The 21570-nt window shown below is 35.4% G+C and overlaps 2 protein-coding genes across 4 annotated transcripts in view; both read left to right on the top strand.

Annotated features, from left to right (window-relative positions):
• Positions 1-2555, top strand: part of LOC111046964 (U3 small nucleolar RNA-associated protein 4 homolog) — a 50352-nt gene extending 47797 nt beyond the window's left edge. For both annotated transcript variants that reach the window (XM_039429310.1, XM_039429311.1), the window contains exons 17-18: positions 186-307; positions 2041-2555. In XM_039429310.1, the coding sequence (XP_039285244.1) occupies positions 186-305 (120 nt within the window). In that variant the 3' untranslated portion in view covers positions 306-307; positions 2041-2555. The remainder of the gene's footprint in view (positions 1-185; positions 308-2040) is intronic.
• A 2150-nt stretch (positions 2556-4705) lies between these two features.
• LOC111046965 (flap endonuclease 1) overlaps positions 4706-21570 on the top strand; it is a 49461-nt gene continuing 32596 nt past the window's right edge. For both annotated transcript variants that reach the window (XM_039429309.1, XM_039429308.1), the window contains exons 1-3: positions 4706-4954; positions 18703-18805; positions 20919-21085. In XM_039429309.1, the coding sequence (XP_039285243.1) occupies positions 4873-4954; positions 18703-18805; positions 20919-21085 (352 nt within the window). In that variant the 5' untranslated portion in view covers positions 4706-4872. The remainder of the gene's footprint in view (positions 4955-18702; positions 18806-20918; positions 21086-21570) is intronic.

Genomic DNA, 21570 nt, shown 5'->3' with positions numbered 1-21570 from the left:
CACATGCTCTCGACCAGAGTCGAGTCTCTTCTCAACTTGAGTCGCGTAAGTGTGAGTTGAGCCTAAGTGAATCTTACATTAGGACAAAAACCACTCAATCATTCCCGTTTTATTGTGAGAGAAAAAGCTCGCCAAATTTGGGAGATTTACACTTGTATTTGACATGATCCATTTGTGTATTACAGAATGTACTATACTTCGGGGGCTTTGACGAGGAGGAGATGTTGTCAGTGGAGATAGCATCGACTTCAGCTCTCAACAAGCTGCCACCTGTTCTCAAAACCAAACAGTTCGGTAGAGGCTAATGGTAAGTTCCAAGGGTATTTACTATAGACAGGTCCACGTTATAATGGCAGTGTTTGTTTAGGCCGGTTACAGAGCTTGACCGACCGTCAGTGCGTATGTACCATCCTGACCATAGGCATCCATTAATCAGTTTTACACATTCAGATCTCGACCGACCGTCTGTGCGTATGCACCATCCTGACCATACGCATCCATACTTCAGTTTTTCAGACTCACAAAATGGACCCCTTTACAGATTGTTTAATTGCAGCTTATTATTTTCGTAAACGAAAGATTAAAAGACGTAGATATCAAGGTCACCCGATGGTCGCCCAAAGAGCATTTCAAAGGGAATTACCATTATATAGATCATTGCTTGGGGATGAAGATACATTTTTCAACTACTACAGAATGCCCATAAGAAATTTTGATGAGTTATTTCGAGCTTGTATCACCATTGGGAATACTTGCAGTCACTGTAAGCTACGGATCAAATAAATGTAGATAATATTAATAATATATTATTTTTCCAATAAAAAAATTAGAAATGATTGAAGAAATGCATAGAAAAACTCCGAATTCAAATATGACACTATTAATTGAATTCATTCATTATGCTATTCAATTCAATATCAGCTGATTGTCGGGCAGAGGTGTCAGCACATTGGTTATGTTGTGATCGGGCTACTGATCAGTACAGCTCTGAAAGCTTCTATTTGTTTCAATAGCGCGTCAGTCGGCCGATGGAACGGATGCGCACGAGCTCGACCGATGGTCTTCGTACGCAGTGTAAAACGCATGGTCCTCACCGTGCGCATGCGTGCCGTCAGTCCTGCTCTGTACGGATACATGGAATACAATCAATGGAAAAGACAAACGTGACTGATGTACGCACTGACGGTCGGTCGAGCTCTGTAACCGGCAATGGTATTGCTATCCTTGTCTATCATCCAACAAAGCGAATAGCGCTATCTCTTTCTCGCATTGCTCTGTTGCCAGATCGTCTTTTAACAATGTAGAATTAATAATTAACAAAATATTTCATCTTAATTATGAAAATTCATTATAAAATTATTGAAAAATATAATTTCTTGCTTAATAAAATATAAATGATTATTTTAAACGAGAATGAACAGTTTATATTACATCAATTAACCTGTATCAGCTACCGTCTATAGAAGGCAATGACAAGACAGAGGATCGGCAACGTTGTTCTCCTATCTTCCTTCACTGCCATTATAACGTGGACTCCACTATAGAACAATGCAGCTTTCGAGAATCAGAACCTTTTTTTAATTGAATCTTAGATAAACTTTTTTGAATTATAGGTTTTTTTTAATTTATATTACTTGAAGGCTACTGTTTTTGGTTTAATGATACATTATTGTTATATTTGAAACTCAGCTAGACTGTCTGAAATAGGGTTTGTTAATTTATATTACATGAAGGCTACAATGTTTTTGGCTTGATTATAATTATTTTGAATTATTATTGAATGAAAATCCAAATTAAATTCTGCACATCACCCCGAAGACCTCTGCTACTGCAAATATTGACAACAGGGTAAACAGGTAGATGGAACTTCGATTATTTAGATTACATTTTTCTGGAAATAGCTTAAACCAACTGTGTTTTCTTCTTATTAAATTGTGGATTATTTTTTTGAATAAGATGATTTTGAGCAATTTTGGAAAATTAAGATAACTATTATGTTTATAAAATTATAACCACGTTTTTCCAACTTTTTTGTTTCAGTTGAGAAGAAGATATATATTTGCAGAAATATTCCATTCAAGTTACTTCAGGATCTACCGTTTGGACCCCACCAACATTATTTTTAGTGACCAAGTTGGACAAATAAATATTGGATTGAAATCACGACTCGCTATTGACTGAGTATTATTGTACTTGCATATATTTTTTCTAGTCAGCGAAAACCTGATTCGAAATTCAACCTGTTTTCAAGCGTTTCACTGATGAACCTTTGCAACAACCCTAATATATGAAAAACATTGCAAGATAATACAGTGGATAAAAATTGAAAATCATCATTTTTCTTCTACTATTTAACCTAAATAACTTCAAATAACCACACAAAGTCAAATTAACAAACACTTGACTTGAAAACTAGGTAGCGAGTCGAGAACTCGATCCAATAATTTATTTGTCACTATAATGTAGGTGTGATGAAGCCTCAGACATTTTAACAAAGTAGACCGCATTGTATTTTGTACAATTTATGTTTCATATATGCAAAATATATAACTATATTTGTTGTAATTATTATCAAACAAAAATCCAAATATCTTATAAATACTGTATAGACTTTGTAGAATTCTTTAGGAAATAATTCTCTCGAAATAGTTACTCAATGAGAGTTGATAACAAAGTACTGAAGTGACAGGTTGTCGGTTATTACACCTGTAATAACTAAAAGTGAAACCTTTATTATTACATAATTATATTACAACACTAGACGGCTTGTTTGAGTTATATACTTCAATCTCTATTGATGTATATAAGTATATAAATATAGAGTGTCCCAAAAAAGTGTAACAGCTGAATTTGTAGATTTGTAGATACAAATCTACATGGAATTTGTAATAAAAAAAATGTATACAAATTTTCTTATATCGACCTTAGTTTTCAAGATATAACGATTTTTCGATATTTTTAAAAACCTCAATAACTGGGAAACTATCAGTCAAAATCCAATTTTAAAGATATGTCTGGAAAGAGGAAAAAAGTTCTAACAATATTCATTTAATTTCTTCCTTTGTTTAACGTTTTTGAATTTTTCAAATTCAAAGGTTAATTTCAAACAGTTTGAACGCTCATAAAAAGTTCAAAAACTTCAAACTAAGGACAAATTGTATGAATCTTATTGTAAATTTCTTCCTCTTTCTAACCATACCCTTAAGGCCATTCCACACAGCACGTGGCGTGCGTGGCTGGACGCACGCTAGCTACTTTTCAAAACATCGCTTCCCAGCTAATCAAATGAAGCAATTCACATAGCAGCACGGCCACGCAGCAACGCTTGCTATACTAGCCACGCGTGGCTACCGTTCGCTCTCTGAGCGATCTTTTCTAACGTGTCCAGCCACGTTTCTGTCCGAGCATGCGCAGAACGTATACTATCGTATAGAACGTATACTATCATTGTCAGCCTCAAGGTCGCGCATTAAATGATGGAATTCGCCATAGGTCTTCCTTTTTTTATTGATTGGATGTACCCACTGGTCCCGTGCTGTCACCGAATACAATAAAACCAGCTCATTATCATTACTACTGCTGCTGTTGGAGTCATTAAACCAAGGTAAGCCACAAGAAAATCCAGATTCACACCACGGGACCGTCGGAGTTGACATCTTCCTGCATACTGACGGGAAACGTGGCCGGTATAGCATCGCAACAGTTGTGGCGGTGTGAATTGGCATGTGGCGTGCGTGGCTGGACGCACGCTAGCTACTTTTCAAAACATCGCTTCCCAGCTAATCAAATAAAGCAATTCACATAGCAGCCACGGCAACGCTTGCTATACTAGCCACGCGTGGCTACCGTTCGCTCTCTGAGCGATCTTTTCAAACGTGTCCGGCCACGTTTTGGTCCGAGCATGTGCAGAACGTATACTAGACATATACTATCATTGTCAGCCTCAGGGTCGCGCATTAAATGATGGAATTCGCCATAGGTCTTCCTTTTTTTATTGATTGGATGTACCTACTGGTCCCGTGCTGTCACCGAATACAATAAAACCAGCTCATTATCATTACTACTGCTGCTGTTGGAGTCATCAAACCAAGGTAAGCCATAAGAAAATCCAGATTCACACCACGGGACCGTCGGAGTTGACATCTTCCTGCATACTGACGGGAAACGTGGCGGTGTGAATTGGCATATGGCTGGCGTGGCGTGCGTCCAGCCACGCACGCCACGTGCTGTGTGGAATGGCCTTTAGAATTCGATTTTGACTGATAGTATTCTAGTTATTGACGTTTTTAAAAAATATCGAAAAATCTACATATTTTGAAAACTAAGGTCGATGTAAGAAAATTTTACTGTACATTTTTGTTGCAAATATCATGTTGAATCTAAGGTCTTCGGCTGTTACACTATTTGTGGGACATTTTATATATATCGATACATATCGATTCTCTTACCTATGATATTTCCATTCGACACTCGATATGTGGGCTATGATATGTAGCGATATGTAGCTCAGATAAAAAAAATGTAACTAATTCCAGACTGTTTTATCAATAACGTTCAAGATGTGTTTGTATAATTATTATTAATGTTTTGAAATATTCAAAATACAATACAGAACTTCAATATAATTTTCGTTATCCAATTAAATTGTTATCGATTGCGTTAACTATCGATCGATAGTCGACTTGACTAAATCACCATGTTGTCGACCCACTTTGGCGGCATCCCGAATTACCGCCAAATTGTACGGTAGTTTAGTCAGTCGTAATTTTTAAGGTTATCTGATTGAAATTTTATTTTTGCATTGATTTGAGATATTTTATTCCCTGAAACATCAATTTAAATTTTTAAACTGTCACTTCTTACCAAATTATCATGGGAATTCTTGGACTTTCAAAACTAATAGCTGATGAAGCACCCAGCGCTGTTGTAAACAACGAAATCAAAAACTATTTTGGTAAGTCATTTATAATCTCTTTAATAATCATAAAAATTGAAGGTTAGTCTCGATGTATCTATTAAAGAATAGAAAATCTTATTAAATATTGAATTGTATAAATTAAGGGTAGCCCAAATTTATTCAAGGTTCTGTTGACAGTAAGAAACTAGAGCTTTTTGGAGTTACTGTACCGAGAACTCAACATTCAATTACCCTACTCATTTAGAAATTTTCATTTCAACTTTTTACACATTATACAGTAAGCCAGAATGAAATTTACCTACTCATTTATTCTTTACTCATACGTCCACTATTCATAATTCAACTCATGCAATACATATACTTAGGATTCAAAAGTGGGCAGTTAGAGTGATGGTGGGTGAATCTATTAGAGTAAGTTGTAGAGATTATTTCAAAGAGTTAAAGATTCTTCCACTACCAGGTGTATATATTTTAGAGGCTCTTTGTTTTATGATAGGAATAAAGATAGGTTCAATACAGGAGAGTTGTTCCACTCATACAATACCAGATTGTAATGAAAAACCTCTGCATTCTAGGCTTTATTGATCAGTAATGAATTCATAACTGATTCAAAATTAGAATAAATAGTTCAACATCTGATAACAGAAACATAAGAAGAAAACACTAGTCATATGATGATTCAATATCATCACATTCTTCCCGTCTTTAGGAATTCAATGAATAGTCTTTCAAATAAGAAGGCATTTTGCGCTCTCTATAAGATCTTCGCAGGGTGCCATCAGGAGGCTCTTCTCATCACTGAGGGGGAATCCTGTATTGTTTCATCTTGATTTTCATGATAATTTTCTTGATTGTTCTCAGGCTCTGCGTGATCACTAAGGCTTGATCCTGCATTTGTATCATCTTGATTTTTATCGTTATCTTTGTAAAGGTATCAAATTTGGGTAGATAAAAAGCCCTAACAGAAATAATAATAGGTCTAAAAATAAAGTAATTGGCTAATATCGCCAAGCAGATAATAATCAAGATAAGATAGCATCAGCTTGTTCTGGCTAAATGGTACAAGAACTTAAAAGGATTTGAAGAAAGTTTACTACTCATAAATATATTATTTATAAAATATTTGAAGATTGAGGTTAGATAGATGTATTCACAGATCGGTGACCTAGAGATCGATCAAACCGAAGAACGTAGAATCTGACCAAAACCCCTTGGCAGAGCTTTATTGCAATCAGACGGTGTGCAATGTGAGAAAACACCCGTCCACGTGGCTAATTATTAGTTAGCATGGAATTAATATTAATGTATATAATATTAACTAGCATGCAAAGAGCATAAATAAAAAACCAAATAAAAATAATTTAATGTATTCAGGAAATAAGAGTTACCAGGCGCATGAATACCTAATAAAATTTGCATGCACCAATAGTAAAACGGCAGTTAATAGGCGGCAACTGTAGGCCGATTCAAAAATATTTATATATATTTATATAATTGTAGTAGATTTCGTGTAAAAATTTGTGTAATCTATGTTATCAATATGGCTCGAATGCAAAGAAATTATTAATCATATAATCTAAGCAATATTTTGGCATTCTTTGTAAGATCTATTTGAATTAATGGCGGAGGATTGAGATATTTAAATTTTATGCTAATTGAAAGTCGGAAAGAGGATCTGTAAAACTTGAGAAGGAAGAACCAGCACTCGCCAGGAGACTCGCCAGCCAGATGCCACCATAAGAGGACCCCAAATATTTTAGAGCGAAGTACCTTATTAATAATTTTGTAAAAGTAAAGTTAAAGTAAATTATTAAATTTCTTAAAAGATTTCGTGATGCTATTGTGAAGCAGAAGTCATTTTTCATTTTTATTAAATTTATAAACCCCTGGAGGAGACGATTCCGGCTACCATATTCCCGGACCGCATGGAGTTGGATCGACATCGGCGGCTTACAAGAAGATTTTCGACACGTGAGTGATTAAATTTGAATTTAGTGATGGGCGCCCTAGTGCTTCGAAATAATCTGATGATCAAAGCTAGCTCGCCGAAAGGGTTATTATAAATTGAGAATTAATAAGAGTAATACTTGCGCAAGTAAAAATTAGTATTAAAGGTATCTAATTGAAAGAAAAATATATAGATCAATATTTTAGAAATTTCTGTTAATCAAAGAAGTACGAAATCTAGGCTATCAAACGTATGCATCAATATTTAATTTTTTGCAATACAATTTGCGATAATTTATCATAGTTCTAATTCACTAGATGAATGGCTCTACCTATTCCGTCAGGTGCCGAATCTTGCACCCTGAGATAAAAATATATATTCGATACAAATAAATCTACTAAATACTAGAGATTTTAATATATAGATATTTGGATTATTAGTGGCTAATTTATCAAGCTGATCTTAGAGCACATATTTATGATTGAATTATCCAAGCCGACAAGTATTAGCAAGTACATGTCACAGCTACATGCCAAAGATTGCATATGATTTCAAGATAAAGGCACATGGTAATGATTCGTGCCATAAATCTAGAATATAAAGTTAGCCTGTGATATTTTTATTGATTTCAAATATTGTTCTATTTTTATATTATATTTTTTATCGCTCTATATATATTTTTTGCCTCGACTGATCTTTGCATTATTTGTACAATATATGTGTAAAATTTTCATGGTGTGCAATTTATTTTATATTCCTCATCTCTCTAGTATAAGTATCATTTATATATATATATATTTATTATTATTGAATTACAAGAGTTATTGGAGAAGCCCATATCTAGGCCTATCAAGATTTTTTAAGACTGAATACTATTAGAAAAACCACGCCCTAATTATATTAAATCTCATGCTTTACCGACTGATGCCAAGCAGGAGGCTAATCGTTATTTTATATAAAGAATAACGTGACACAAATACATGTCGTGCCAACGTGGGACTGATGATGAGAGCCAAGCTCATTGAATAATTACTTGAAATTAGGTCAATAACCATAGTGAAAATTATAGATAACTTATACGAGTTGTGAGGAAAACTGGCGAAGGAATATTTGTATTACTTTTTGGGGAACAAGAGCTTTAAATAGAGAGTAATTATATGTTTTAAAGAAAATTTTATACTATTAGTACTGTGAAAAATTACATGTTTATAGAGAGAGATTATATTTTATAAGCCTAAACTGCTATTACTTTCTAGTCAAAAATATATTAGGTGTTTAAGCCGGTTGGAAAATAAGTCGCAGCCTGTAAACTAGCCAAGAATAAATCAACAAAACATTGAGGGCGCTAGAGCATTGTAAAAAACTTAAGTATAAATACCTGGTTGTAAGAGTATCCAAACACTTTACACATCACTGTTCACTGTAAGTCCCGGTTGTGTCTCTTTTTTAAGCATTTTCGCTTATCATTCTTATCACTGTTTAATTAGCATTTATCACATTTGACATAATGAATCACACTCCCGCAAACTCTGAAGTTTCATATATGTACGGCGGTTGCACAGATCCCACTTTGTCGACTCCGAGCACATCAAACCCCACCACGGTAGATGCCAATACGCCACGAGAAAGGGAACCAGGAAGCGTCGGGTCGATAGTCTTCGATCCACCAGGTCTGCAACCTCTATCCTCCACTCGAATCGACGCCGCTGACACACCTTGAATCAACGGATAGTAGAGATCAACTTTGAAGGGGGCGAGGAGCAGTCTGCAGAACCCGCATCGCCGGAGGCCGAGTCACACTGGGCAAACAAAGTATATTTTCAACCACAGAACTAGATCCGCTTCAAAAGGTAATAATGGAACAAACGAGTAGCACTTTCAACTTATGTTACAAAAAACAATGGATAGTATGATGCAGGAGATTAAAAAAGAGATTGCTACAGTAAAGGAGGAAAATAAACAAACAGTGGAACAGGGTATGAAAGAGACCACAGGCGCTATAAAATCAGTAGAACAACGGTTGGATAATATTGAAACTAAAGTAGAGAGTCATAGGGAAGAGTTAAAAGCAATGATAACCCTACAAAAAGAAAGTCAGGATAAAGTTACGGCAGGATTATCGGAAAGGTTAGATACGGTTACATGTGAACTCAATGAAAGGATAGACAACTTAAATACACAAATCACTACACCTATTCAGGATATAACAATAACATTAAGGCCGATTGCCCAAGAAATCCACAAACAAATTACCGTTGCCAATCAAAACTTAACAACTACAGTTGACAAAAATATTAACAATATTAAAGAAATACAAAACAAACAGATTAATATGTCCACAAAAATGAACCAACTGCAAGGTAGCATCAATCAAAACACTGAAACCTGTAAAGCTTTAAATGGAACTCTACTAATTCAGAAATCCACTCTGACTCAACTAAATCAAGAAATAAACGCAAATAAAATTACACATGATAGTCAATGGCAGATAACACAGGAAAAAATAATAGCATTGGAAAATCATATTCAACAACAACCTCAAGGAATTCAAACAGACAACCTCAACGTACATAGTATATTACAAGGACTAGGAAAATTTGATAACACTGATCGCCATTTGCAACCTCAACCATTCATTGATCAGATAAAATTAGTACAAACTCTTGCACCTACCTCTTGGAATTTTTGGCGTCTCCGTTTGACTAATTTATTGATTGGCGAACCCCTGATGTTTTTTCGGAGTAGAGCCCATGAGTTTACATCATTGGATGAGTTTGTCGCTGTCTTCTGGAACAGTATTGGAGCAGAAGTAAACAGTTGGACGTGCTAGCGGACATCATATCATGCGATTTCAACCCTAACTTAGACGGTGCATGTACCACTTTCGTCACTGCCCTACAGTTTAAAAATTCTCAATTGAGCGAGCCCATTAATGAATCGGCATTAGCAAGCATTATTTTAAAGAAGCTACCGTATCAAGTTAGAATGGCACTCGCCACACAACCCATTACTGATTGTAAGCAGCTGATTAATCATTATATGGCATACAGTCTGCAATGGCAATATCAACCCACCGCTCAGACCAGAGATACGCATCAAATCAGCATAATTCAAAATTTAATCCGCATAACAGCCAAAAATATGAACCGGTATCATATGATCGCTACCGATCTGCCCCTCAATTTGAACGCCGCTATGAGCACAAACGAAATAGTAACTGGAACAATAAAAGTTTTCAAAATCGCCCAACAAATCATTATTCACAACAAGCAAATCGGAAGAATTATTATGATGGCCATGATCAATTTAATACAAATAATGATTACACTCAGAATAATCATAATAGAAATTATAAACCACCACCTCATCAAATTAGTACAACTTATACAATAGCGCATGCAACAGGATTAAAACAACAAAAAACACAGAACCTAACACCCAACGACCCGCCACCAGATACACAGAAAACTACAGCTAATAAATCAGGACTATATGATAACCCCAATATCCAACCACAAAAAACCGCCGCCAAAAATGCAATTAAAACCAGCCGCAGGCATCAACCTCTATTAAGTTTCTTGTTCTCCACTGAAGAGCAACCCGCCGACGATCCATCACCGCAGGTAGAGCAGCCCGCACATCAAGAGACCGCCACCGCACCCGCGCATCATTCGACACCACCAAGGCATCCCAAGGAACCCAGGATGGAGGAACAAGAGGATGACACCAGGCAGGACGGCATCCAGGACAAGAGGAGCGACCACCGTAAGGCCCGGAGACGGAGGTGCCCGAGGACACCGGACGGCCGACATCAGGACGGAGAGGACGGCATTCGGGAGAGGAGCATGCATTGTAAGGCCCGGAGGCGGAAGAAGCGACGAAGGAGGAACCGCGCGCGCCGATGGAAGCCGCATGCACGCTTCAAGGGGCCAGAGAACACCGGACCGACACCGAGGAGGACAGGAGCGGACCGACGGCGTGCATCCGCGGCACATACGCTTCAAGAGAGATATTGAGCGATGTGGCCGGAAGAATGGCTAAGGAAACGGGATAAAAACGGAGCTACTACTATGACTACTACTGATTCATGCCTGGATAAAAATAAAGTGGACTACTTGTGGAGATTAATTATGGATAAACGGTGTTTGAGAAGAGTGGAAGAAATAAAAAGTAATATAAAGAAAGTAGAAGTACCTGGATATGATATGATGAGATATAATACTATTAAAGAGATGATAAATGTTTTGTTATGGTGTTTAATGTTGGTAATGGCTGTGATATTAATAAAATACTGTGTTGTAGATATGAGGGAAAATATTGTATTGTTGGTATTGAAAGAATCTATTATTGATAATTGGAATTTAATATTATAAGAATGTTTATTGTCTTGAGCCTACTAATTATAATGAACCGAGATCAAGAATATTAAATGATAATGAAAGGAAGGATGAGTTAAGAGTACAGATGATTGGAAAGGAATGGATTAAAGGAATTATCATAAATGAAGTAAGGAATTGTTTGAAAGAATACACGAGATACAAGGGCTTTAAATTTATGATGAAAAAATTATCAATAGGACAGCCTCACAAATCAACAGCAGATAACCTAGCCAGCCTACAACATCTACAAACAGAATGCAAGAAGATGCAAGTAAACCACGGGATTTTTACATGCAATATCGTCGAATTTCAAATAAATATGATAAGAAGTCAAAGGAAAACAACACTATCAAGCCAATTACTAACCTTCCTTAATAAATTTAATATTGGTATAGGACCTCGTGGCAACAATCCAATGTTTTAATTCCTTCCAGCCGTTAGAAGCCTGCAATAAGGAAAAGAACAATTTTTAAATGTGTAATTAAATTATATACATCAGATAAAAAAGGACACAAGCGGGGATAATAAAATTAAAATTTGTTAATTACCTTTTAAGAGAAAAAATTGAGCAGTTAGGTTAGTTATGAAAGTCGATAGCAAATTCTGCTGTAACATGTAACACTATGAATTGTAGAACAGCGAACAGCTGACCAAAGCCCCAAATCAAATGAATGTAATATCTGTTGAACATATGTTTATAAAAAGAATTACTGTACCCAAAGAGTTATTTATTATTGTTATTTATTATATTTATTAATGTCGATATTTATTTATATGTTTTTATATTTATTACTTTTAATTATGCCACGTTTGTTACCTGAAAAGATTTAAAGTGAATACCAGTTACCAAAACCAAAGAGCCATTAGCAAAAGAAAGTATTGTACCTGATGTATAGAAAATTATTTATATTAAGACCTAAGAAATACTATAAGATATAAGCCCAGAAGTTTATGAATCGAAATTATTGTCTAAAAGGAATCATTTATGAGAATTATGAAATGTGTGTAGTTAAGTTGGCAGCCCTGCAAGCGGCGAATTCAAAAATTACTGTGTTGTAAATGGTGTCAGGAGGAGTACGTTTAGAAGTTTATATTTATGATATTTTTATGTGTGTTGAGGAGGAGAATTTGTTATTGTTTTTGATAAAGGTATAAAGGAGATGCAGCAAATATGACTGCGAAATGTGATAGAAGTAGGAGAGTATAATTTATAAATAAAGTATAGTGTATATCAGTGTATTTGAAGGGTGGGTTTTCATTAAAAACATTGTGATTCTCAAATATTTTGAATTCAAACCCAGGGGCGTGTGTAAAGGTATCAATTTGGGTAGATAAAAAGCCCTAACAGAAATAATAATAGGTCTAAAAATAAAGTAATTGGCTAATATCGCCAAGCAGATAATAATCAAGATAAGATAGCATCAGCTTGTTCTGGCTAAATGGTACAAGAACTTAGAAAGGATTTGAAGAAAGTTTACTACTCATAAATATATTATTTATAAAATATTTGAAGATTGAGTTAGATAGATGTATTCACAGATCGGTGACCTAGAGATCGATCAAACCGAAGAACGTAGAATCTGACCAAAACCCCTTGGCAGAGCTTTATTGCAATCAGACGGTGTGCAATGTGAGAAAACACCCGTCCACGTGGCTAATTATTAGTTAGCATGGAATTAATATTAATGTATATAATATTAACTAGCATGCAAAGAGCATAAATAAAAAACCAAATAAAAATAATTTAATGTATTCAGGAAATAAGAGTTACCAGGCGCATGAATACCTAATAAAATTTGCATGCACCAATAGTAAAACGGCAGTTAATAGGCGGCAACTGTAGGCCGATTCAAAAATATTATATATATTTATATAATTGTAGTAGATTTCGTGTAAAAATTTGTGTAATCTATGTTATCAATATGGCTCGAATGCAAAGAAATTATAATCATATAATCTAAGCAATATTTTGGCATTCTTTGTAAGATCTATTTGAATTTAATGGCGGAGGATTGAGATATTTAAATTTTATGCTAATTTGAAAGTCGGAAAGAGGATCTGTAAAACTTGAGAAGGAAGAACCAGCACTCGCCAGGAGACTCGCCAGCCAGATGCCACCATAAGAGGACCCCAAATATTTTAGAGCGAAGTACCTTATTAATAATTTTGTAAAAGTTAAAGTTAAAGTAAATTATTAAATTTCTTAAAAGACTTCGTGATGCTATTGTGAAGCAGAAGTCATTTTTCATTTTTATTAAATTTATAAACCCCTGGAGGAGACGATTCCGGCTACCATATTCCCGGACCGCATGGAGTTGGATCGACATCGGCGGCTTACAAGAAGATTTTCGACACGTGAGTGATTTAAATTTGAATTTAGTGATGGGCGCCCTAGTGCTTCGAAATAATCTGATGATCAAAGCTAGCTCGCCGAAAGGGTTATTATAAATTGAGAAATTAATAAGAGTAATACTTGCGCAAGTAAAAATTAGTATTAAAGGTATCTAATTGAAAGAAAAATATATAGATCAATATTTTAGAAATTTCTGTTTAATCAAAGAAGTACGAAATCTAGGCTATCAAACGTATGCATCAATATTTAATTTTTTGCAATACAATTTGCGATAATTTATCATAGTTCTAATTCACTAGATGAATGGCTCTACCTATTCCGTCAGGTGCCGAATCTTGCACCCTGAGATAAAAATATATATTCGATACAAATAAATCTACTAAATACTAGAGATTTTAATATATAGATATTTTGGATTATTAGTGGCTAATTTTCAAGCTGATCTTAGAGCACATATTTATGATTGAATTATCCAAGCCGACAAGTATTAGCAAGTACATGTCACAGCTACATGCCAAAGATTGCATATGATTTCAAGATAAAGGCACATGGTAATGATTCGTGCCATAAATCTAGAATATAAAGTTAGCCTGTGATATTTTTATTGATTTCAAATATTGTTCTATTTTTATATTATATTTTTTATCGCTCTATATATTTTTTGCCTCGACTGATCTTTGCATTATTTGTACAATATGTGTAAAATTTTCATGGTGTGCAATTTATTTTATATTCCTCATCTCTCTAGTATAAGTATCATTTATATATATATATATTATTATTATTGAATTACAAGAGTTATTGGAGAAGCCCATATCTAGGCCTATCAAGATTTTTTAAGACTGAATACTATTAGAAAAACCACGCCCTAATTATATTAAATCTCATGCTTTACCGACTGATGCCAAGCAGGAGGCTAATCGTTATTTTATATAAAGAATAACGTGACATCTTCTTGAATGCTCTCTTCTCCTCGAGGGGCAAGGTTTTTCAATGATACAGTTGTCTCTCTTCCATCACTAAGCCGTACCTTGGCATATTGTGGGTTCATTTGAAGAATATCCACCTCCTCGACCATGGATCGAATTTACTTCTTCGTATAGGTACTTTCATTAGGACTTTGTTTGAAGGGGCAATTAGATGATTGTCTATAGTGTCGGAACATCCTATCATGTGGCGTCTCATTAGTAGCCGTGCACAATAGGGATCGAATAGAATGTAGAGAATCGGGAGCACAGATTCCCAATCAGATACATCCAAATTTCTATGCTTCAATGTAAGAGGACACTGTGCGCCAATTGTACCATTTTCTCGTTCGATTTGGCCATTTCCTGGTGCGTTATAAGGTGATGACATGGAAGTGGCTACTCGATTATGAGGAATTCCTGCAGCTCTCTGGATTTGAAAGAGGTTCCATTGTCAGTATGTACATAAGAAGGTAAACCAAATGTGGTAAACAAGTTCACAAGGCACTGAATTACAGTTGATGAATTCATATTCGGACAAGGGTATGCAAACGGAAACCTAGAGTACTCATCAATTATTGTCAACAAATATTTGTTTTTAGTTTTTGATGGAAGAGGACCTTGAAGTCCACGCTTATCTTTCAAATGTATGTGTCGCCTTTATGAGAGTAGATTTCAATTTCTTGAAAAATTGAGGTTTTATGGCATTACATGTTTGACATGAAGAAGTCATTTTTCTGACATCCTCAACTGAATAGGGTAAATTATGAGTTCTTACCCATGAATCATTCTGGTCACTCCAGGGTGACACAAGTCACAGTGTAGGGAGTGTAATTTATCGGTTTGAGTTGCATTACACACTCTGGAAAGTGCATGTGCTACTTGGTTGTCATTTCCTGGTCTGTAAATTATTTCGTAATTGTAGCATGACATCTTCAATCGCCATCGTTGTATTTTTTCATTTTTTATTTTATTTTGATGAGTCATATCAAACATGAATGATACAGAGCGCTGGTCAGTGATAATTTTGAAGAATCTTCCAAGTAAGAAATGTCTCCACTTTTTAAGAGCACACACAATAGCAAAAGCCTCTTTTTCAATGGATGAATGTTTACGCTCACTATCATTCAGCTTCTAAGAAAAGAATGCTACTGGACGTCCACACTGTGATAGGACAGCTGAAATTGAAAAATCAGATGCATCTGTTTCAACCACAAAAGGTTCAAAGTCGTCAATTGTACTAACTACTGCCTTAGAAATCTCAGTTTTGAGTTGTTTGAAGTCAGCTATAGCTTCAGAAGTCAAAGGAAAGGTCTTTGCTGTAAGAAGCCGTTTAGCTTTATCTGAATAATTGGATATCCATTTGGAATAGTGTGCAAACATTCCAATTGTTCGCTCAAGAGCCTTTCTATTATCTGGGGGTGGAAGATTGAGCAATGGTTTCAGACGTTCAGGGTCAGGAGAATTGTCCCATTTTCATTTTATAGCCAAGCAAGCTTATTGAAGTAAGTGAATATTTGTTTTTTTTTCTGTATTGATTGTAAAATTATATTTTTGTACTGCATCTAAGAATTTTTTGAGATTCAAATCATGTTCCTTCTGATTCTTACCACATATTGTCACATCATCCAGGTATGCATACGTTTTTTCAAGTTTTTCATTATTAATAACATTATCAATGACTCGCTGAAAAGTGGGTACACCATCTGTCAGACCAAAAGCAAGCCTTCGAAATTGATACAAACGGCCACATGCCTCAAATGCAGTGAAAGGTCGATCTTTTTCTCGTAGGGGTACCTGGTGGTAAGCGCTTTTCAAGTCAATAGTGGTGAATACAGAGTTTTTTGAGACCTTAGAAACAATATCTTCAAGACTAGGGAGGGGATATGCGTCAAGATGTGTGTATCGGTTAATAGTTTGAGAATAGTCTATTACCATTCGCTTTTTGTGATTTTCGTTCTTCACTACAAATGCTTGAGCTCTCCGGGAGACTTGCTTTCTTCAATATTCCATCAGCTAGCAGTTTCTCAATTTCTTTCTCCATGAAACTAGTGTCTTCAAGAGAATGCTTTCGGGATTTAGTAATTATAGGTTTAATGTCTTTAGTTAAAAACTCAAAAAGTGGTGGAGGTTCTATCTTTGCTGGAGCCAGATAATTGATAGTCAATGGGGGTTTAGTTCCTCCAAATGAAACTCTAAGTTCAGAGTGTTGATTAAGTAAGTCATGTCCTACAATAACATTAGCACACAAATCAGGCAATACACTGAATTTTGTTTTGGGGTAATGTTGACCTGAAAATTCTAAATGAGCTACACAATAAAAGGAAATGTTCTTTCTTAGTGATGTTGAAGCCATGGACACTGCACCAGTTGTAGGGTACATTTCAAGTCCACATTTTTTAGCAAAACAGTGTGAAATAAATGTCTCAGAGCTTCCTGTATCTATCAAAGCAGAAGTAGGAATGTTGTTTACCTGAGCTTGTACTGTAGCATTTTCAAGAACAGTAGAGGCTGCAATAAGCGCCGAAGATGAAGAAGTTTTAGTAGATTTGCAGACATTTTTCCAATGACCTATTTTCTGGCATTTTTCGCATGAGTCATTTAGTGCAGGGCACTGCTGACGTGTTTTATGTCGCTGACGACCACAAAAATAACATTTTTGAAAACTTGAGCTTCCAGTTTTTACAGCTGACAAATTTGTTTCTTTACATGAATTTTCTGAAGAATTATTTGAAGTGGCATTAAGAGTTATTTCAGAAGAGTAAGAAGCTGATTGATTTCTGGCAGATTCCAAGGCACGTGCTTTTTCAATAGCTTCATCAAGAGTTAGCTTGTCAAACTCCAAAAGTCTCAGTCTTATCTGATGAGAGCTGAGGCCCCGGATAAATGAATCACGAATGTATGTTTTCCTATGAGTTTCAGAATCAACATCTGCAAACCCACAATTCTTACTCAGTTGTTGTAAAGCTTGGTTATATTGGTCAATTGTCTCATCTGAAGACTGTTTTCTAGTTGCCAATTTATGTCTAGCGAATATTTCATTTATTGGTTTTACATATGCAGATTTTAGTGCGTCAATAGCCGAAGTATATGAATTTTTGTCGGCAATTGTTTGATAAACAGAATGAGATAGAAAGCTGGTAAGCAACCGCAACTTACTTTCATCATCGATGTCTTCTTCGTCAAAAGATGCGATGAAATTCTCAAAAGTCTTTAGCCAGAAGTTCCATTCTTGTAGAGCTGTTGGAGAATTCTGATCACCATCAAACTTGTCTGGTTTCAAAAATTTGTCCATCGTAACGCGAATTTTCAGTTTTCGTTTCCAGAAAAGATTTGAAGATTATACATTTGTTGTTGAATAGAAATTGTGAAATAGAGAATAGAAATTGATTGACTCGTATTTGATAAGATGAATTGATTTGATGATTTACGATTACTGATCAATAAATTGTAATGAAAAACCTCTGCATTCTAGGCTTTATTGATCAGTAATGAATTCATAACAGATTCAAAATTAGAATAAATAGTTCAACATCTGATAACAGAAACATAAGAAGAAAACACTAGTCATATGATGATTCAATATCATCACACAGATATAGACAAAACCTCAGAGACGACATTCATCGACTGGTATGTAGGAGGGGGGTAAAGAGTGCAGGAATTCGGCTTTATAATTCATTGCCAACACGCATAAAAGCTCTTACAGGTGAAAAGTTCAGAATTAGGGAGGGAGGAGTTGTTGCAGGTTGGTCCTTATTCCAGTGAGGAATCTTTTTGCATTATAGAATGCAAAGATTGACGACTTAGATATAATTGACAAATCCTTATACCCTTTCATAGGTGGTCAGTGGGATGAAAAAAAATGAAATGAAATTCTTATAACATTAAAATCATGAAAGTTGTGAACGGTTTAGAAAAGTGAATAAAATTGTCATGAGCAAATTCAAATTAAGTTAGCTATGGTAATCAGAAAAAGCAAGGCAGCAACTAAACTTTATTTCCTCCAATAAGAATTTCAAGTGAGTTTGCAAAGAACTAGCCTACCTATTATAACAGGCATGATTTTTATTTTCAAGTGTTTTAATTTATTTATTTTCGATGTTATAACTTGGGCCTACTGTGTGATTCTGTTTTAGGACGTAAGGTGGCAATTGATGCATCAATGAGTTTGTATCAATTTTTGATAGCAGTGCGTAGTGAGGGTGCTCAGCTAACTGACGCTGAAGGCGAACCAACTAGGTAATATATTATTTACCAATTTTTTTTAATACTAGTAGTTCTGTGAACAGTAGACCTCGCGCAGTTATAACGACGTCCCAAACCATAAGCACATCCACACTGATACACTAACTATTTATTTGATCAGATCATGCTTACACAAGATTTAATTATCATATAACGCTTTCCGGAATTTAGCGCGAGAAAACCATAAGACATCTAGGCGCCCAGACGAGCTGTTATAAGTTCTTTGCATCCTATTTAATAGTGCATAAAAATTGCATTCAATGAGGCATGCAATTTATAGTCTACACAGCTGCTAATTTTTTACCAAGTTACATTGAGATATTGAATTGCATGCGTCATGGCATGCAATTTATAGTCAACTCGACAGCTGATTTATGATGAATAATTCTATAGTCTGATTTTCACTCTAATATTGACGTTTGAAGGAGGCTCCTTTTTCCTTTTATATTATCCTTGAAATGCAAAATTTCCAAAAACCTTGTATATACGTCCTCGACGCGCAATTTTAAAAGGAACATACCTGTCAAATTCCATGAAAATCTATTACCGCGTTTCGCTGTAAATGCGCAACATATAAACATTTAAACATTAAGAGAAATGCCAAACCTTCGACTTGAATCTTAGACCTCACTTCGCTCGGTCAATTAATGCAGTATATGGTTGTATATTTTTCGTTTTGGATAAATTGAAACTTCAAAACATAACTTACCGGTACGAATTATGTATTTTTTGAAGCCTGGTAGAGTCGACGTCATCACAAATGCAATAAGCTTAGACCAAGTTTGTATTCAAAGGGTTTCACATTTTTTTATTAATAACCAACCTATTTTCTTATGGTATGTATAAAAACAACAGGTAAATTTTGTTCTAAGATATTTTTATTCCAAGTGGTGTCTTTCTAACTCCGCTTGACTGCATGTTGTGTGAAATACATAGAAAAAGTGTGTTAATACATCGCAGCTCGGAATGGATCAAGAATCCATAACCTATAATTGATTATTTTAAACGAGAATGAACCGTTGATATTACATCAATAAAACCTGTATCAGCTATAGAAGGCATTGACAAGACAGAGGGTCGGCTCACTGTATGTGCAAATGGACGCGTTGACATGCATGACCAAGCGCGCAGATGAGAAACAAAATCTGCAAAGCCAAAGGAACGCTCAGTGCACAAGCGTGCACTTGCAAGCGTGCTAATATTTGTTGCATTGTAAAAACATGTCAGTGTTGTGAATAAATTTCAATTTCACTTGCTGGTGGTGGTCAGTGTGAACAGCTACATGCAAGTCACAAACTGTTTCTATGGCTCTGTCCATGGTTTATTTCTCATCTGCGCACTTTGTCATGTCCACTTGTACATATGTGCGTCCAATGTGATAATAATATTATATTTTATTTGTTCAATACAGTAGTTATGAATCACAACTATACAATTGAACATTGTCATGTACAAAAAAATCTCTTTAATATTTAACATAATAAAAATATAGATATAGCCTATATGATATCACACATAAAAATTCATTTACACTATAAAAACTTCTTTCAACAAGGAACTTATTAAGATCTTTTACGAAAGTCATGCTCTTAAAATCTATATTACTAGGCAACTTGTTTAGAAATTTGTCCCTATGTAGCTAGTTTTTTTTCTCAAAAAGAGTTAGCCTGTGAGGCTGAACGATGACGTTTTTCTCCTATGTTTTCCTCTGCCATTATAACGTAGACCTCACTGTATGTGCAAATGGACGCGTTGCCATGCATGACTAAGCGCGCAGATGAGAAACAAATGTCCATGTTAAAAAAAACCTAACTCTATCAACAAGACATAGCCATCAGCATGAACATGGAACTAGAAATAGGAATAACCTAATCACCCCATACATCAGACTGCAAAAAACATTCAAAAGCTATATGTATCAACAATACTTATTATTCAATAAATTACCGACAAGAATAAAAAATGTGATATCCACCCCTACTGGGACAGACGATTGCAAATCATTTGTATAACAAATAAAAGCCATGTTCATTACCTAAATTAGACATGTATGATCTGTGATTTCATGTGTACCCATCAGTCCCTAAAACATAGCACTGTTTTACAGCCACCTGATGGGCACTTTCTACAGAACGATAAGACTTGTTGAGAACGGCATCAAACCGGTGTATGTGTTTGATGGAAAGCCTCCCGAGCTGAAGTCGGGTGAGCTGGCCAAGCGAACTGAACGACGTGAAGAGGCACAGAAGGAGTTGGCAAAGGCCACTGAGGCAGGTCAGCAACTCTTTTATTCATTTTTTCATACAATCGAGGTAAATTCACCACAAACACCAATTCACCTATCTTTGCAATACATTTTCAAACAAAATTCCGATAAAATTTAAAGTTGACCTTGAACTTCTTACAGAACAAACATAACCTATTTTTTGGACATGTAATCAAAATTTGGGAATGGAATAGTTTTGGGCCAAGCCTGTTGTTCCTTCCCAATCATATTTATATGATTTGTTATTGTATCCACGTATAAATAAATAAATAAATACTAAAGCACTTATCAGGGAAATAAATGTATGTGTTGAGCAGAATATATATGCTTCAATACATAAATTTTAATAGATGAATTGGTGTTTCGTTTGAGTTTTAAGGGCCGGTTTCCGAGCTCGGGATTTGGCTAAGTTCTAGACTTTGAACAGCTGGAGTCAGGAAATTGGCTTTCCAAAACGGTGCGTAGTCGCTGTCATTGTCATAGTCACGTTTGA

The sequence above is a fragment of the Nilaparvata lugens genome, chromosome 5, assembly GCF_014356525.2.
Source record: "Nilaparvata lugens isolate BPH chromosome 5, ASM1435652v1, whole genome shotgun sequence".
NCBI classification, from domain to species: Eukaryota; Metazoa; Arthropoda; class Insecta; order Hemiptera; family Delphacidae; genus Nilaparvata; species Nilaparvata lugens.
Note: the sequence above shows the minus strand (reverse complement) of the source record. Positions and strands in the feature narration are given on the sequence as shown.